Raw genomic sequence first — 13,662 nt, forward strand, 5'->3', positions numbered from 1 at the left:
TCTATATGTGTGTGAGTGTGTGTGTGTGTGTACATAGGTGAATGTGAAGTCCCACTTTGTGCATTTTGTTGGACTTGATGATGACACACGCATTCATTAAGAGCTTAAGATCTGCCCCATTCAACATGGCGGACTCGTAGACGTACTGCGGCAACAAGAAAATTCCCTTCAATAAGGCCTAGTATGTTTCTATGCGGGGAACAGTCAGTCTGTCCGCGGTGGAAGACAAAGCTAACTGCTATTATCCCGGTGCTTCAGGCTGAGTTTGTGGCTGTACCCATCAACATGGTTGAACTTGTGGGTTCCCTCCGAAAGGAGTTGGCTGACTCCCTCTCTACGTACAAGGTGTTGGTGGTGGGAGCGGGAGGTATCGGATGTGAGCTGCTCAAGAACCTCGTCCTCACTGGCTTCAAAAACATCGAAGTGGTCTGTACCACTTACGTTTGTTTGCCTATTAGCTTAGCCGGCTAGCACGCCCAGGTCTTTGTGCTACAGAATGGCTCGCTTGCTACCATGTGAAGCCTTTGTGCAGCACTGCTGGTCTCTGTGCAAAGATCAGGCGACCGACTTCAATTGAGTAGAAGTTAAACGCACTCATGTATGTTGGTGATTCATTTCACCTTAGTATACTGAAGTGAATGCCAATGTGTGGGAACAATTACGTTGGGAGAATATACGGAAATAGCGAGCGCCAGTAGAGGTATTTGGCGCCATTAACATTACTCGCTTGGTCTGATGAGTTCAAATAACTTAAACCTATTTAGCTTGTGACGAGAATAAGCATCACATTTTAGCTGTCGTGTTTTTATATGTGACATCACGGGTGAGCCGAGTGGGGCTAATCTTGACCAGTGATAGATGGCTTCAGTTATGTGTCGCTGACTCGTTAAGGCAACGGAACCCTTCATTCCTTGGTGATGATGTATTTAATCATCCTTAATAGAGACGTGAAAGGACATGTATAGTGGCTCAATGAATTACTGTCTAATTAGCAAAGGTGGAAAACGTACTCACAATTTCATTTAAAGTATAAACCGATTCTGCAGATTCCTCTCTTAAAAGCTTGATTACATTTGAAGTTTGGTTAAACGCTTAGATGAATGTAAAAACTACAGACTGGGGTGTACTTTTATGATATCAAAAATTGTGTTGTTTGGCTTTGACCAAAATAAATAATCAAACATTGACCAATTAAATTGACCAAATGGCAGGCTTTCCAGTTTTTGGTAAATTTCTCTTGCTGATAACGACTATTTATCTCCAGTGTTCCTTTAGCCTTGGTTCAGTTGTGAATGTGACTTGAGATGGCAAAACATGCCAAATTAAAATATGTTTCAGTTCATGTTAATGCTCCCTGGGCCATGCTTTAAATCACCAAGATCTCAACCAAGCCCTCAAGCATGGTTGAACTCCCAATCCAAAAGTTTACAATTTTTAGTAAAAAAAGTCAATTAAATTGGTTAGGTGAGGATTCGATTAGTATATTATAGATTTTACTATTGAGAGAGACACAATGAAACTTAAATTTTCTACTAGTTGAAGGTATGTTTATACTGCACACATTGAAACTTAGTTTATGTACTGTAGAGTATGTCCTAACCTGCTCTTACCAAAATATTGAATATGTGCCAAGTTATTCAGTAGTTTGCTTTTATGTCTATATATTTATTTTTACAGATAAAATGAGATGTCATCTCATGTATTCATGAAATGTATGACATCATGAAATCATTTATTTTGCAGATTGACTTGGACACAATTGATGTCAGCAATTTAAATCGCCAGTTCCTCTTTCAGAAAAAGCATGTTGGCAAGTCTAAAGCACAGGTATGTTCAATGTGTGACATTTTGAGACGCTTGCTGTCGTAATGACTTACTGGACTTCAGATTTTGTGATGTGTATTTACTTCAGGTCGCCAAAGAGAGTGCCTTGCAGTTTTGCCCCTCTGCAAATATCACCTCCTACCATGACAGCATTATGAAGTAATTTTCTTTGTCACATATACATTTTGCTCAGTGAGTACTGTATGTGAAAACATGGATTTAAAAATGGATCATAAACTTTCTTTCAACAGTCCTGACTACAATGTGGAGTTCTTTAAAAATTTCATCCTGGTGATGAATGCTCTGGATAACCGAGGTATGCACTTCTGGGCTCACTGACCTTGCAAGAGAATGAGTATATTAATCTACTTTTTACCTCCGCAGCCGCTCGTAACCATGTGAACAGGATGTGTTTGGCAGCTGACATCCCTCTGATTGAGAGTGGCACAGCAGGTTACCTTGGACAGGTTACTGTAATCAAGAAGGTACTCACTTAAAATTCCTCCTCAGATATACTATGTACTGTACCATCATCCCTGCTCTGTGGTCAAATGAAAACATGCAAGCAAGCTTATGGTCAAGGATGGCTGCAGCTAGGGCCCAACGATTTCAGAAAAATATTGAATTGCCTTTTTTCCGATAGATATTGTGATTTTGTTCCTTTTTTTTTTTTATTAAATTTGATTCACATCCCCACCGTCCCTCCAAATCATGTTTACAAATAATACAGGAAATTACTTTACGCTATCAAAACTTTGAATTTGGGCTGTGACGATAATTCGACATCGATATGTATCGCGATAGTTGGGTGATTGATATCAATAGAAAATGGTTTAGATAAATTATCGACCCCCCCCCCCAAAAAAAAAAAATAACGGAGCAGATTCAACCTATCACGGCCCAACTCGTCACAAACTCCCTACCATTTAGGAAATACAACCTCAGGCTTACTCATGCACCGCTGAGCTAGAGTGACTCAAAACAAACAAGCAAAAAAAAAAAAAACGGGTGGCGAAAGTTCGACTTACCGGCCGACTTGAGGAAACGGCCCGTAGCTCCATCACACGAGAGCGCCGGAGAAGCGAGGCCGGCGTACTTGGCAGTTAAGCCGCTAACAAGCACCCTACCCGGTCACGCATCACAAGGGAGGCCGGCATGCATTTGGCTTTTTTTCTAGTTCATTTTGAAGGTTAAATATTACATTTTAAAATAAAACTAATTGGAATTCAGACCTTTTCCCTTTTTTATTTTCAATAGTAAATATAAAAAATTCATAATATAATTCTATATATATCAACCGATATGACTTACTTGCGGCACAATATAGTTTTCTGCCATATTGCCCATCCCTACTTTGAAGTCTGTTACCCTATTTTTCAAACTATAAGGCACACTTATAATCGTTTAACTCATTCACTACCAGCCCAGGTGAAATGAATGTACTTTTTGGCGTCTATACCCGTCAATGGCAGTGAAGGTTAACTTTCACAAAGAAAATCAACAGTACGCCTTGTAATCTGTTGCGCCGAAAATATGGATGGTTGTCGGCTTTTCAGTTTGTCTGTCTTTCTTTCAAATTCCTTTCTATTACATACGCGTCCTCATTTTTATCCGCATCTAATAGCGACCTGGCATCTGTTTTCGTAATACCGGAACTAGCACTACTTCCTGCTTCGATGTCTAAGAATCATGGGAAATGTAGGCCTCCTTACTCGCCTAATGCTGAGGTGAGACCGAACGCAAGTTGAGCGTTTCTCGTGTTGCATTTCTCATGTTTCAATGTGGGATTGCGAGGTGGGCGACACAGCCAGCTTCCAATAGCTGATGGAATTTTTCCCAAAATAAGGTTGGCTAATAGTGAGTGTGTTGACTTGTTTATCAACCAAGATAGGTAGCCAAAGTAATAAAACACCCACTGGACACCAGATTGACCAGTGATGGTCAAATTTAAGATCATTTATGAAAATAATCCAATTTTTTGATAATTCCTGAGCAAGGGCATGTCTAAAATAGTAATATTAGAATTCTTCCACAGTATCTTTCTAAAAGTCCATCATGCCTTGAGTACATCTTTGAAAAAAGGAGAGCGACTCTTTAAAATAATTTTGAAATATCAATGTGTTTTGTTTTTCGATTGTTAAAATGGAAATACATTATTAAAGAAAAGGAAACGGTTGAATATAATCATTGGTCAGACTTTTTTTTCCCCTTCTGCAACCTCCATCGCTGCCCAACATTTTGTGTTCAGTCTAGACTTAGCATACAATAATAGCACAAAATATATCGAATAAACATACTCTACAATTAGAATAAGCTATGTAACATCCAATGTTTTAAAATAGACCCATTCTTTGATGTTGAGTCTAACTTGGTCCACTGACACTGTGTCTTGTTCGGTAATTTCATTGGTCAGATGTGACAAAATGAGTAAAGCAGCGGGGTTCAAAGTTTGGGGGAAAATAGCGTCTTACAATCTGAAAAATGCGATAAAGACAAAGGTAATCCATCTGCCGTCACGGCGGAATGCAGACTCTGTGAATATTTACTGTTCACATTTGGACCATTTTACTCGAAACAATGTCTCAAAATTTTTTATCGATGATCAAAATGGGTGTCAATTTGACAATGAATTAGCTGTCGATCAATTGGTGCGATTGTAGAATTGATTTTTATGCTTCAAGTGTTTTTTTTCCTTTTTTCCTTCAGGGAATGACAGAGTGCTATGAGTGCCAACCAAAACCTGCCCAGAAGACCTTCCCAGGATGCACTATTAGAAACACACCATCTGAACCCATCCACTGCATTGTCTGGGCAAAGTATCTCTTCAAGTAAGTCTCATTCAACTATCAATTTCAGCACCAATTTTAAGCGAAACAAAAAATGCACTTCTCGAAAACTGTCGAATGGGGGACCAAAGGTGTTGTACAAATGAAGTCAATTTATTTGTGCTGTTCCAGCCAACTATTTGGAGAGGAGGATGCTGATCAAGATGTATCACCTGACACATCAGATCCAGAGGCTTCGTGTAAGTTTGAGCCTTTTTTCACACCCTTCATGAAGAAAGGTTAATTTGTAATAAAATTGTGTTCTTTAATACAGGGAACCCTGAAGAAACGGTAGCTCGTGCCACAGCTGCGGAAATGGATGGGGACGTCAAGCGCGTCTCTACCAAGCAGTGGGCCCGCAGCAACAAATATGATGCAATCAAACTCTTCAACAAGGTACCAACTATCAGCCATACATATGGGGTATATGCCACACAAGTGGCGGGACTTCTGGCCCAAAAAAACTAGGTAGCCCAACTACTTCCGGGTTACTGTTGTGCCATAACTTGAGAGTTGTACAGATGACAACATCTCAGTTGGTCACGATACTTGTAAAGAAAAATGCAACAATTCAAGTACCAGCGAGCAATGTGAACAAAAGTGGGGCATGCCATATTACTCTGCCCCGATACTAGAGGTATTCAATTAAAAGTTACAGAGGTCCACGACTAAAATTTCTTCCAATTAAAAGGTCCGAACCAAAGTCCAACTTCCCTTCATGTCTAGCCTATGTTCACATTTTTATATAGTTTCAATATTTAGTCATTTTCAACAGAGCGCACTTATATACTAAATATTTAGCAATGTTCACATTAAACACCTTTGCCAGTCAAACAAATATAAGGCGTTTATTTCACATTCAAGAAAATGTGGCTCCAGGAACTCAAGTTTGCCACTTCCAGACAAAAAACAGTCAAATATCTCCTGCAAAAATATATCAAGTGCTAAGCATTGAGTTAACATCTTTTACCTTTTTTTTTTTTTAAATCAAAGAGATATCAGCCTAGAAAAAAACGGAAAGCCTAATTATCCAAGTAAAACAGGTCAACATGTTCAGTACACAATCAATAAAAATGGCTGTCCTCATGAAAAACTAATTCAAAATGAGCTTTGACACCACCTTTTCTTTTGAATATTTTTTTATTCTCTTAATGAGAAAAATGAGTTTGTGACTGCCCTGCCAGTGACTTAATTCTGGGTTGGAACGGAGTCAGGGCCATTGGGATTTGGTAGATTATTTCACACATCTGGCCTTTGTGTTTTCCATTAAATAATGTTTGTGCAACCGCATTTAAGCACTCCTTCACAACTTCCCCATCACTGAATGTTTTTTTATGTTTCCCCAAAATCCATGATACTTTTAGTGAACATGCCGCTGGGCTGTAAACGAAAATGTAAAAATCAGTTATACTGCACTCGAAGTTCGATGTTTTTGCGTGCGCTCACCTCAAACTTCAGCGGATAACTTTGCAAAAAAGGGCGGTGCTTTGTTTCGTAGTGGCGCTTCGCAATGTTGCGACGGTTTCGGAGCATATGATGCACACTGGTTTAGAATCGGCTGCAGCCAGAACCAAACTAAATTTCTCCGTCCATTCAACACGCCTCGACCTTGCTAACTTTTTAGCAAGGCATACTGTCAGCAGCACTCTTTTCCGGTCTGCTGCGCAATTGGCAGTGGATCGTAAACAAAAGATTTGATTGGCTCAAATCAGTGACGCCTTTTCCGTATTAACTAGAATTGCAGCACCAACCTTTGCGAATGCGCACTGAAAAAAATTCATCGTAGATCGGTCATGGGTCTGGTCCGAACCATCGCGCGGTCCGAATCCGGACCGCGGTCCGCCATTTGGTGATGCCTGCCCTATACTGTCAATGAAGCCAATTCACTCCAGAAGTTGCCTGATTTTTTTCAGAGTGATCCCATTTTGACCGAAATGACTGATGATTGAGTCCCCCTGTGTGTAATCTCATCTCAGTATAAATACGCCTACTTTGTGATGGTCTCTCAAAGGTCTGTTAAAAGCATATTGAGGAGCAAACAGCATACTGAAGACTAGTGAGCACACCAGGCAGGTCCAGGATAAAGTTGTGGAGAGGTTTATAGAAGGATTAGTATATGAAAAGAATTCACAAGCTGTAAACATTTCGCAGAGCAAGAAAAAAAAATACAGGGGTAGGGGGCAAATCATTTTCACGTCTCACTTTTCAGTTTCTATTTTTAATAACAGTTCAAATATCTGAATTTCATTCCTCTCAATTGTGTCCCACTTGTTGTTGAGTCTTCACAACAAAAAAAAAATCAAATTTTATATCTTTGTTTGAAGCCTGAAATATGGTAGACGGTCAAAAAGTTGATGGGGTCCAAATAATTTGGCAATCCACTTCATCAACTGTGGGATGCCACCTTTGCTTCAGTGAAAGTGAACTTAGTGTCACCGCTAACCTGCTATCACTGACTGTGTTCTCCAGCTTTTTAAAGATGACATCATGTACCTGTTGACTATGGACAAGCTTTGGAAGAAGAGGAAAGCTCCTATACCTCTGGAGTGGCAGCAGCTGGAGAACACTGGTGTGTTGTGTTTTTTAAAAAAATTTTTTAAATTTTATTTTTTGGCACGGATCACTCCAGCAGCCATTGTATCTCGCTTCACCAATTATATGAAAAGACAGAAATGGTGGTTTATGCATATTTAGATTTTTAGTTTGTAGTATTCTCAACCGCGCTGTGTTTGACTGATTTGGTATTTGCCCTAGGATGCCCTCAGGAGGAGTCCTCGGGTTCAGGCTTAAAGGACCAGCAGGTTCTTGGTGTTTGGGGCTACTGTAAGCTGTTCCAAGAAAGTGTGGAGACCCTCCACTCACTGTTAGATGAGAAAGGAGACGGCGCAGAGCTCGTCTGGGATAAGGTAACACATTTTCACGTCTTTGACAATCGCAAACACTCCACTTAGATGTTATGTCACACATCATTTCAAGTTTGATGCGAAAATACATGTCATGCATTAAACAATTGTTGCACGCATCAAGTGAAAAAAGTAACTGCTCAACAAACCAAACTCACTCTAGAAAAAAAATGGAAAAGTTTGTTCTGCTCCTTTTTCGATGTGGCTCTGTTCACATTTAACCAATCGTGTTCTTGCACTGCGTTAAACTGCATTTAGACGCCAGTCAATGATTGCATTTGTGCAATTTAAATCCAAATGAAGTTAAAGTAATCTAGAAAACGCGTCAAATAATGAAATCAATTTTCTTACCCTTGAAAAATGTAACAAGCTGAAGCTGTTTGGTGAAATACATTATAGTTGTCGACATCCATGTTTATCTTGGTCTCCCAAAACATTGACACATCTCAAGTTTTGAAATCCACTTTTACTATATGTATTCAAATATACTGCGGTTATTCTATTTGGACTGATTTGTGGAAATAATCCCTACTTGTCTTCTCAGGATGATCCTCCTTCCATGGACTTTGTTACAGCAGCAGCCAACCTCCGAATGTACATCTTCAGCATGAACATGAAGAGTCGCTTCGATGTCAAGTGTAAGTTGCTTTCATTTAGTTTTTATGTTGAAAACATGAGCACCTTTCGGAAAGAATGTATGCATTTAACTGGATTTGTTGCACCAGCCATGGCAGGTAACATAATCCCAGCTATTGCGACAACCAACGCTGTCATTGCTGGACTCATTGTGCTAGAGGGACTCAAGATTCTGGCAGGGGAACCTGAATCCTGCCGCACAGTAAGTTCATCCACCACTCGACACAACTAACTGCACAAAATATTGGTTTTACAATTTTTTTTTACGTTTATTTTTGACATTTTCTCATCCATGCGTGTTCAATTCGGGTTCCTGGTGGTCTTATTTGGTCACGAGGATTGCGGCTTTGACTTGGCTTTTTTTTTTTTTTTCATCTAACCCCCTCAGAATGAACAGGGACCATTCCTTTCTTTAACAGTTGACTCATAGGAATTGTAAAACTATTAACCAGATCACCCAGAGCTGTCATCTTGTTGGCTGGCTCCCTGGCAATGACATTGTCTAAAATGATTGACTTCCTCTAGTGGTATGCAAAAAAAAAATGCCTAAGCACAGTTCTGTTGTATTATTATATAAATTGTAACTTGCCTTATAACAGTGCTTCTCAAATAGTGTGGCGCGTCCCCCTTCGTTTGCCTGGAACGCGTTTCCAATACATGCTTGATGAGGGCTTGCGTTACCATGAAGATGAAATCATATCCAGCGTTGTGGGCGGAAGGGGCAACAATCGGACGCATCGCTTAAACAATTTGACTCGCATCCCGCAAGTCTTGGGGTATTTCTACGCATGAAATAATGTCCAATATGGAATCACTGCTGGACAAGGTAGATGGTTTGAATTTTGCACATTTTTATTTAGATTTTTATCTTGGTTGTTGGTCTCCTACTCAAGAACTCTTTTAATGTGACTTTTTTCACTTCCAATACCAAACTGATATTGTACCCTAGAGTATAGCCAATACCGCTATTGATCTGATACAATATCAGCAGGAATGATACCTGTTTCAATATTAAATGTTAGAAGACTTATCCGATATCAGTATCAGATCGGGCCCCGAGAGTTTTTTTTTTTTTTTTTCATTGAATAAGACTGAATTTAGATTTTATTTTCATATCATACTTAACTTTTAATAAGAGACCAGTACGACTATGAAAAAGTCAAATAAACAGATCAATATAAAGATTAAATAAACTCCTTTTTAAACAATGTGCTTCATAGAGCTGTCAATATTGATAATTATTGAATTTTGTGTGTACATCTTAATGGACTGTAATGTGCAGCTTCTCCTCCACCAGTGCATTGTAAATACTTATTTGCATTAGCATGCACTTTTTAAACTCATTATTGCCATAGTCCATTCTTATTTTGCTTGCCCTATTCGGACTTGGCTAACACTGGTGCTAGCAAATTAAACTTGTGGGACTCCTTTACTTGTGCACTGTTTCTCCATCCAGAAGTGTTAATCGGGTTTCAAAGAATAATATTTTATTGTAAGAGTTGTCCTGTGTCGACTGGTCATTTATTTGAACAAATTTACGCCACTCTCTCGCACTGCACGCATTGACTTGGATGATTCTTCTTTGTTGGTTTAGCAGCTTCTTCGTTTGTTTAAATGCTTCTTTGTGTTTGGAGGCTGCTGCACACAGCCTGCAACACACAACGTCGTGGTTGGGGTCTGCGTTCAGATTTTTTTTTCTAGGCATTTTCAATTGACATCGATCAGGTGTCAGTTGTGATGCGAATGGATACTGCATTTTAATGTTGGCCTTGGTGGTGGGGCTTGGAAAGCAAATGTTTAGGTGGTACTTTATGTAAAAAGTATGGAATTGAGATTACGAAAACCATAACTTTTTAAAATAAAAAGAGGTCAGACTTCTCATCCCACTTACTACCGTGTCCTCAAAAGTTTTTTTTATATTCACAAACAAGATGAGTGATCAGAGGTCCTTCATATAGTTTGTCTGCTTCTCCTCTCCAGATCTTCCTGAACAAGTGTCCTAACCTCAGAAAGAAGTTGCTTGTTCCATGTATGCTGGACCCACCTGTGGCCAACTGTTACGTGTGTGCCAGCAAGCCTGAAGTCACCGTCAAACTCAATGTCCACAAAACAATGGTTCTCTCTCTGCAGGACAAGGTGATTGGTTAAGCGTATCATAAACTTTGAAAACCAAAGACAGTGTCAATTGTTAATATTGATCCGAAAATAGCTTGGAGGTTTACAGTGGTTCTGGAATACGAGATTCCGAATGGCACTCAATGAAGTAGTTTGCGTTGCGGCATAAGAATACGTCGGCATGCGGCACAACAAGGCAATTACCGATCTATATACTTGATTTATATTTCTAAATGTTTTATATACCACCATGTACTGTATTTATAACTTTACTATTGCGTTGGCACAAGTTAATTACTTGCATAGAATTTCTGGTTGTCGTTGCTGTAAGAAATTAATCATCGGCGTGAAGAGAAAACTTTTTTTTACGATAACCTCTTTGCATTCCCCAAAGTGTTGTCTTCCAGTTCATTCTTTTGAAGTTTTGTGCTTGTTGTTGTATTCAGATCCTCAAGGAGCGGTTTGGCATGGTAGCTCCAGATGTTCAGATAGAAGATGGAAAAGGGACAATACTCATCTCCTCCGAGGAAGGCGAGACCGAAGGTAAAGAATGTTGGTCCATTTTGTTGTAATTAACAAGCACCTTGCTGTTGAAATTACGAGTAGTTTAAAGTGGTGCATTTTTTATTGATGATATTCCGACGAATGTAAAGAACCTGCATTATCTGCTCTGACTGTTCATTTCTGGCTTTCTTGTGTAATAGCCAACAACAGCAAGTTTCTTTCTGACTTTGGGATCCGTAATGGCAGTCGACTACAAGCTGATGACTTTCTCCAAGACTACACACTCCTCATTACGGTCTTGCACACGTATGTTCCCAATATAGACAATAGTGTGTAGCACGGCTTTAGTTCTAATTGTGTCATTTGATAAAAAACTGTATTTTTATGGTAGTGAGGATCTAGAGAGGGATGTCGAGTTTGAAGTGGTTGGTGAAGCTCCAGACAAAGCACTTCCACCCCAAAACGACCAGGGAGAGGCACACAACATCACCAACGGCAACAAGGACTCTGCCCAGCCATCTACCTCTTCTAAGGGTCAGTCATAGAATTTTTATATTTTTTTGCATGTCTCAGAAAAATGCATCTGGAATATGTATAATATTATGTAATAATTATTTGATGGGTCTTGTTCGAACTGATTGTGGTGGCAGGGCTTAACAAGCTAAGGTAGCTTGGTGAAATAAACATGACCAATTATGATAAAGTATTGAAGTCAATTTAATCTCTTGGCCCAATTCAGCTTTTTCATCTGAGCTACAAATGTATTTATGAAGATCACATTTTGTGTTTGTTTTTTGTTTTGTTTGACATAAAATAATGATGCACATTTTTTTGATTGTCAAACGAAAAGAAGGAATGTTATGAATTCCCTCTCCACTTTACCCTTGTCACGTTAATAATTAATAATCATTCCCTCCACCTTTCAGTCCCAGCGGATGACGATGACGTAATGCTTGTGGACTCTGATGATGATGATGCTAATGATGCTGAGGCGTCATCCAGCTCTGCAGCAGTTACAAGCACCACGAAGAGGAAGCATTCAGACGTAGAAACTGGCGAGACATCCACCAAGCGCCCACGGACAGATCAGTCAAGTGCAGAAGCTGATGACGATGATGACATCATCGCTCTGGACTAAATTCTCCTCTTGTTTCTTGGAGGATCACGAACTATTGCAATTTTCTTTTCAAGACAGAAAGTAGACATAAACACATTTTATGAAGAACAACTCATGGCTTCTGTTTTTGTTCCCCTCCGCCTCGGTAGTTTTCATACTCCCCTTGCTCTTATCAAATGATTCTGTAAATATACTCAACATTTTAAAATTTTTGTTTTTGTTATTGTTTATTTCTAGTAACTGTAAAACAAATCTGTTGATGGTATAATTCCTTTTTTTATTTCTTAAGACGTCTATTTCTCAAGTTACTTAAGTCAGGGCTTTTGTGCGTTGTCAATATACAAAAGAAATACTGTCTCAACCAAAACCTTTTCTTGGTATGTAATATTTAAATGACATAATGGGTGAAAAACAGACTTGTGGCTACTTGGTGGTGGTTGTCACCGGAGCTTAAAGACCAGCTTCAATTTTAATCTCCGTTGGGAAGACACAGTGTCACTTGTGCATTTTGTGCCATGAGATGATGGTGTGCTACCTCTTCTGAACATCTGTGTTGGTCTGCGGTGATATTGTTACCATGTGCAATGTCGGCAGTTCTTTGGTAAACTAAACTGACAATTGTGAACCATTACCAGCAGTGTATTATTTAAAGTTAGCTTTGGGGCCTTCGTTACAGCCTCTGGTGATACATGGGGTCTGGTTGTGTTTAAATAAATGTCAAATTTATTTAAAAGGTTCAATATGAAACTCCTTCAGACCATGAAGTTACATGTTTGCTCTGAAGCCCTGCAGATGAGCTGTTGGGCCCTGTGACCTTTATATGATTGAGAATTTCATACTTCATTGTTATCACATTTGTTGAAAGGCATTGAAAGCCATTTTGGACCAATAAAACTTGGAAAAGAAATGTAAATGCTTGACTTGTGCCTGTATTTGTTGTGAAAGATTCAACGAATAATGTAAAACTGGACAATGTCTTTTTGGGATTTCATATCCCTGAAACGCCTGAGAACTATCTCAAGACTATATTCATCAAATGACTTTTGATCCTCAACTCGTCCAGAATGCAGGAATTATTGCAAGGTGTACCATATTAAAATGTGATTCTTGACACAGTGAAGCAACTTCTTGTTCAGTAAATATTTACAGTGTTAAAGGCTTAAAGGTCAGGCTTATAAAGAATGACAATAGCAACCACAACAAACTAGACATTTTTAATGAGTCATGGATTAAAAAGAATAATATGTACTACTTGTCACAGAGGGAACTCGTAAAGTGCTTTCCTTTAAATCTTTCAATGCAGGCACTCATACGGTTCATAATTATACAGCTTGGTCGCCAACCTAAGTTGAGTAACTTAGCTCTAATTATAATATTGATTATATTTATGTAAAGATGATGATGTTAATGATGTCTCACACAATTAGAAAACATACATATAAATATGCAACATTATTTCTATAAATATCTTCCAGAGTTTTCATTTTCAAATCATCACATTCCTAGAGAATCATAATATTACATTAGTATTGAAATGAGTTGCAGCACGTGGCAAAATGACCAAAACGGTCTGATTTTTCTGCTGAATTCATGTGCCACCGGTATACCGTGTTTAGAGCGGTGGGGGCGCATAAAACACTTTCTATTATAAAGGTGGTAAACTTAACCAAAAAACTTACACAATATCAAGAGCTGCTTGTTTACTAATGAATGACAGCCCAAATTATTAACACCTGTA

The 13,662-nt window shown here is 39.0% G+C and overlaps 1 protein-coding gene across 1 annotated transcript; it reads left to right on the forward strand.

The window, feature by feature from the left end:
- The first annotated feature begins 192 nt into the window (after window positions 1–192).
- uba2 (ubiquitin-like modifier activating enzyme 2) lies at window positions 193–12,837 on the forward strand. Its single transcript, XM_088298005.1, has 17 exons — window positions 193–426; window positions 1,744–1,827; window positions 1,913–1,983; window positions 2,076–2,140; window positions 2,209–2,309; window positions 4,531–4,652; window positions 4,782–4,849; window positions 4,924–5,045; window positions 7,119–7,218; window positions 7,404–7,555; window positions 8,097–8,190; window positions 8,278–8,390; window positions 10,169–10,324; window positions 10,750–10,846; window positions 11,008–11,113; window positions 11,199–11,341; window positions 11,734–12,837. Exons 1-17 carry the CDS (start codon window positions 286–288, stop codon window positions 11,943–11,945), a joined length of 1,947 nt encoding a protein of 648 aa, XP_088154131.1. The 5' UTR covers window positions 193–285; the 3' UTR covers window positions 11,946–12,837.
- The last annotated feature ends 825 nt before the right edge of the window (window positions 12,838–13,662 follow it).

The sequence above is a fragment of the Idiotropiscis lumnitzeri genome, chromosome 6, assembly GCF_059441095.1.
Source record: "Idiotropiscis lumnitzeri isolate Australia: NSW breed Sydney's pygmy pipehorse chromosome 6, RoL_Ilum_1.0, whole genome shotgun sequence".
NCBI classification, from domain to species: Eukaryota; Metazoa; Chordata; class Actinopteri; order Syngnathiformes; family Syngnathidae; genus Idiotropiscis; species Idiotropiscis lumnitzeri.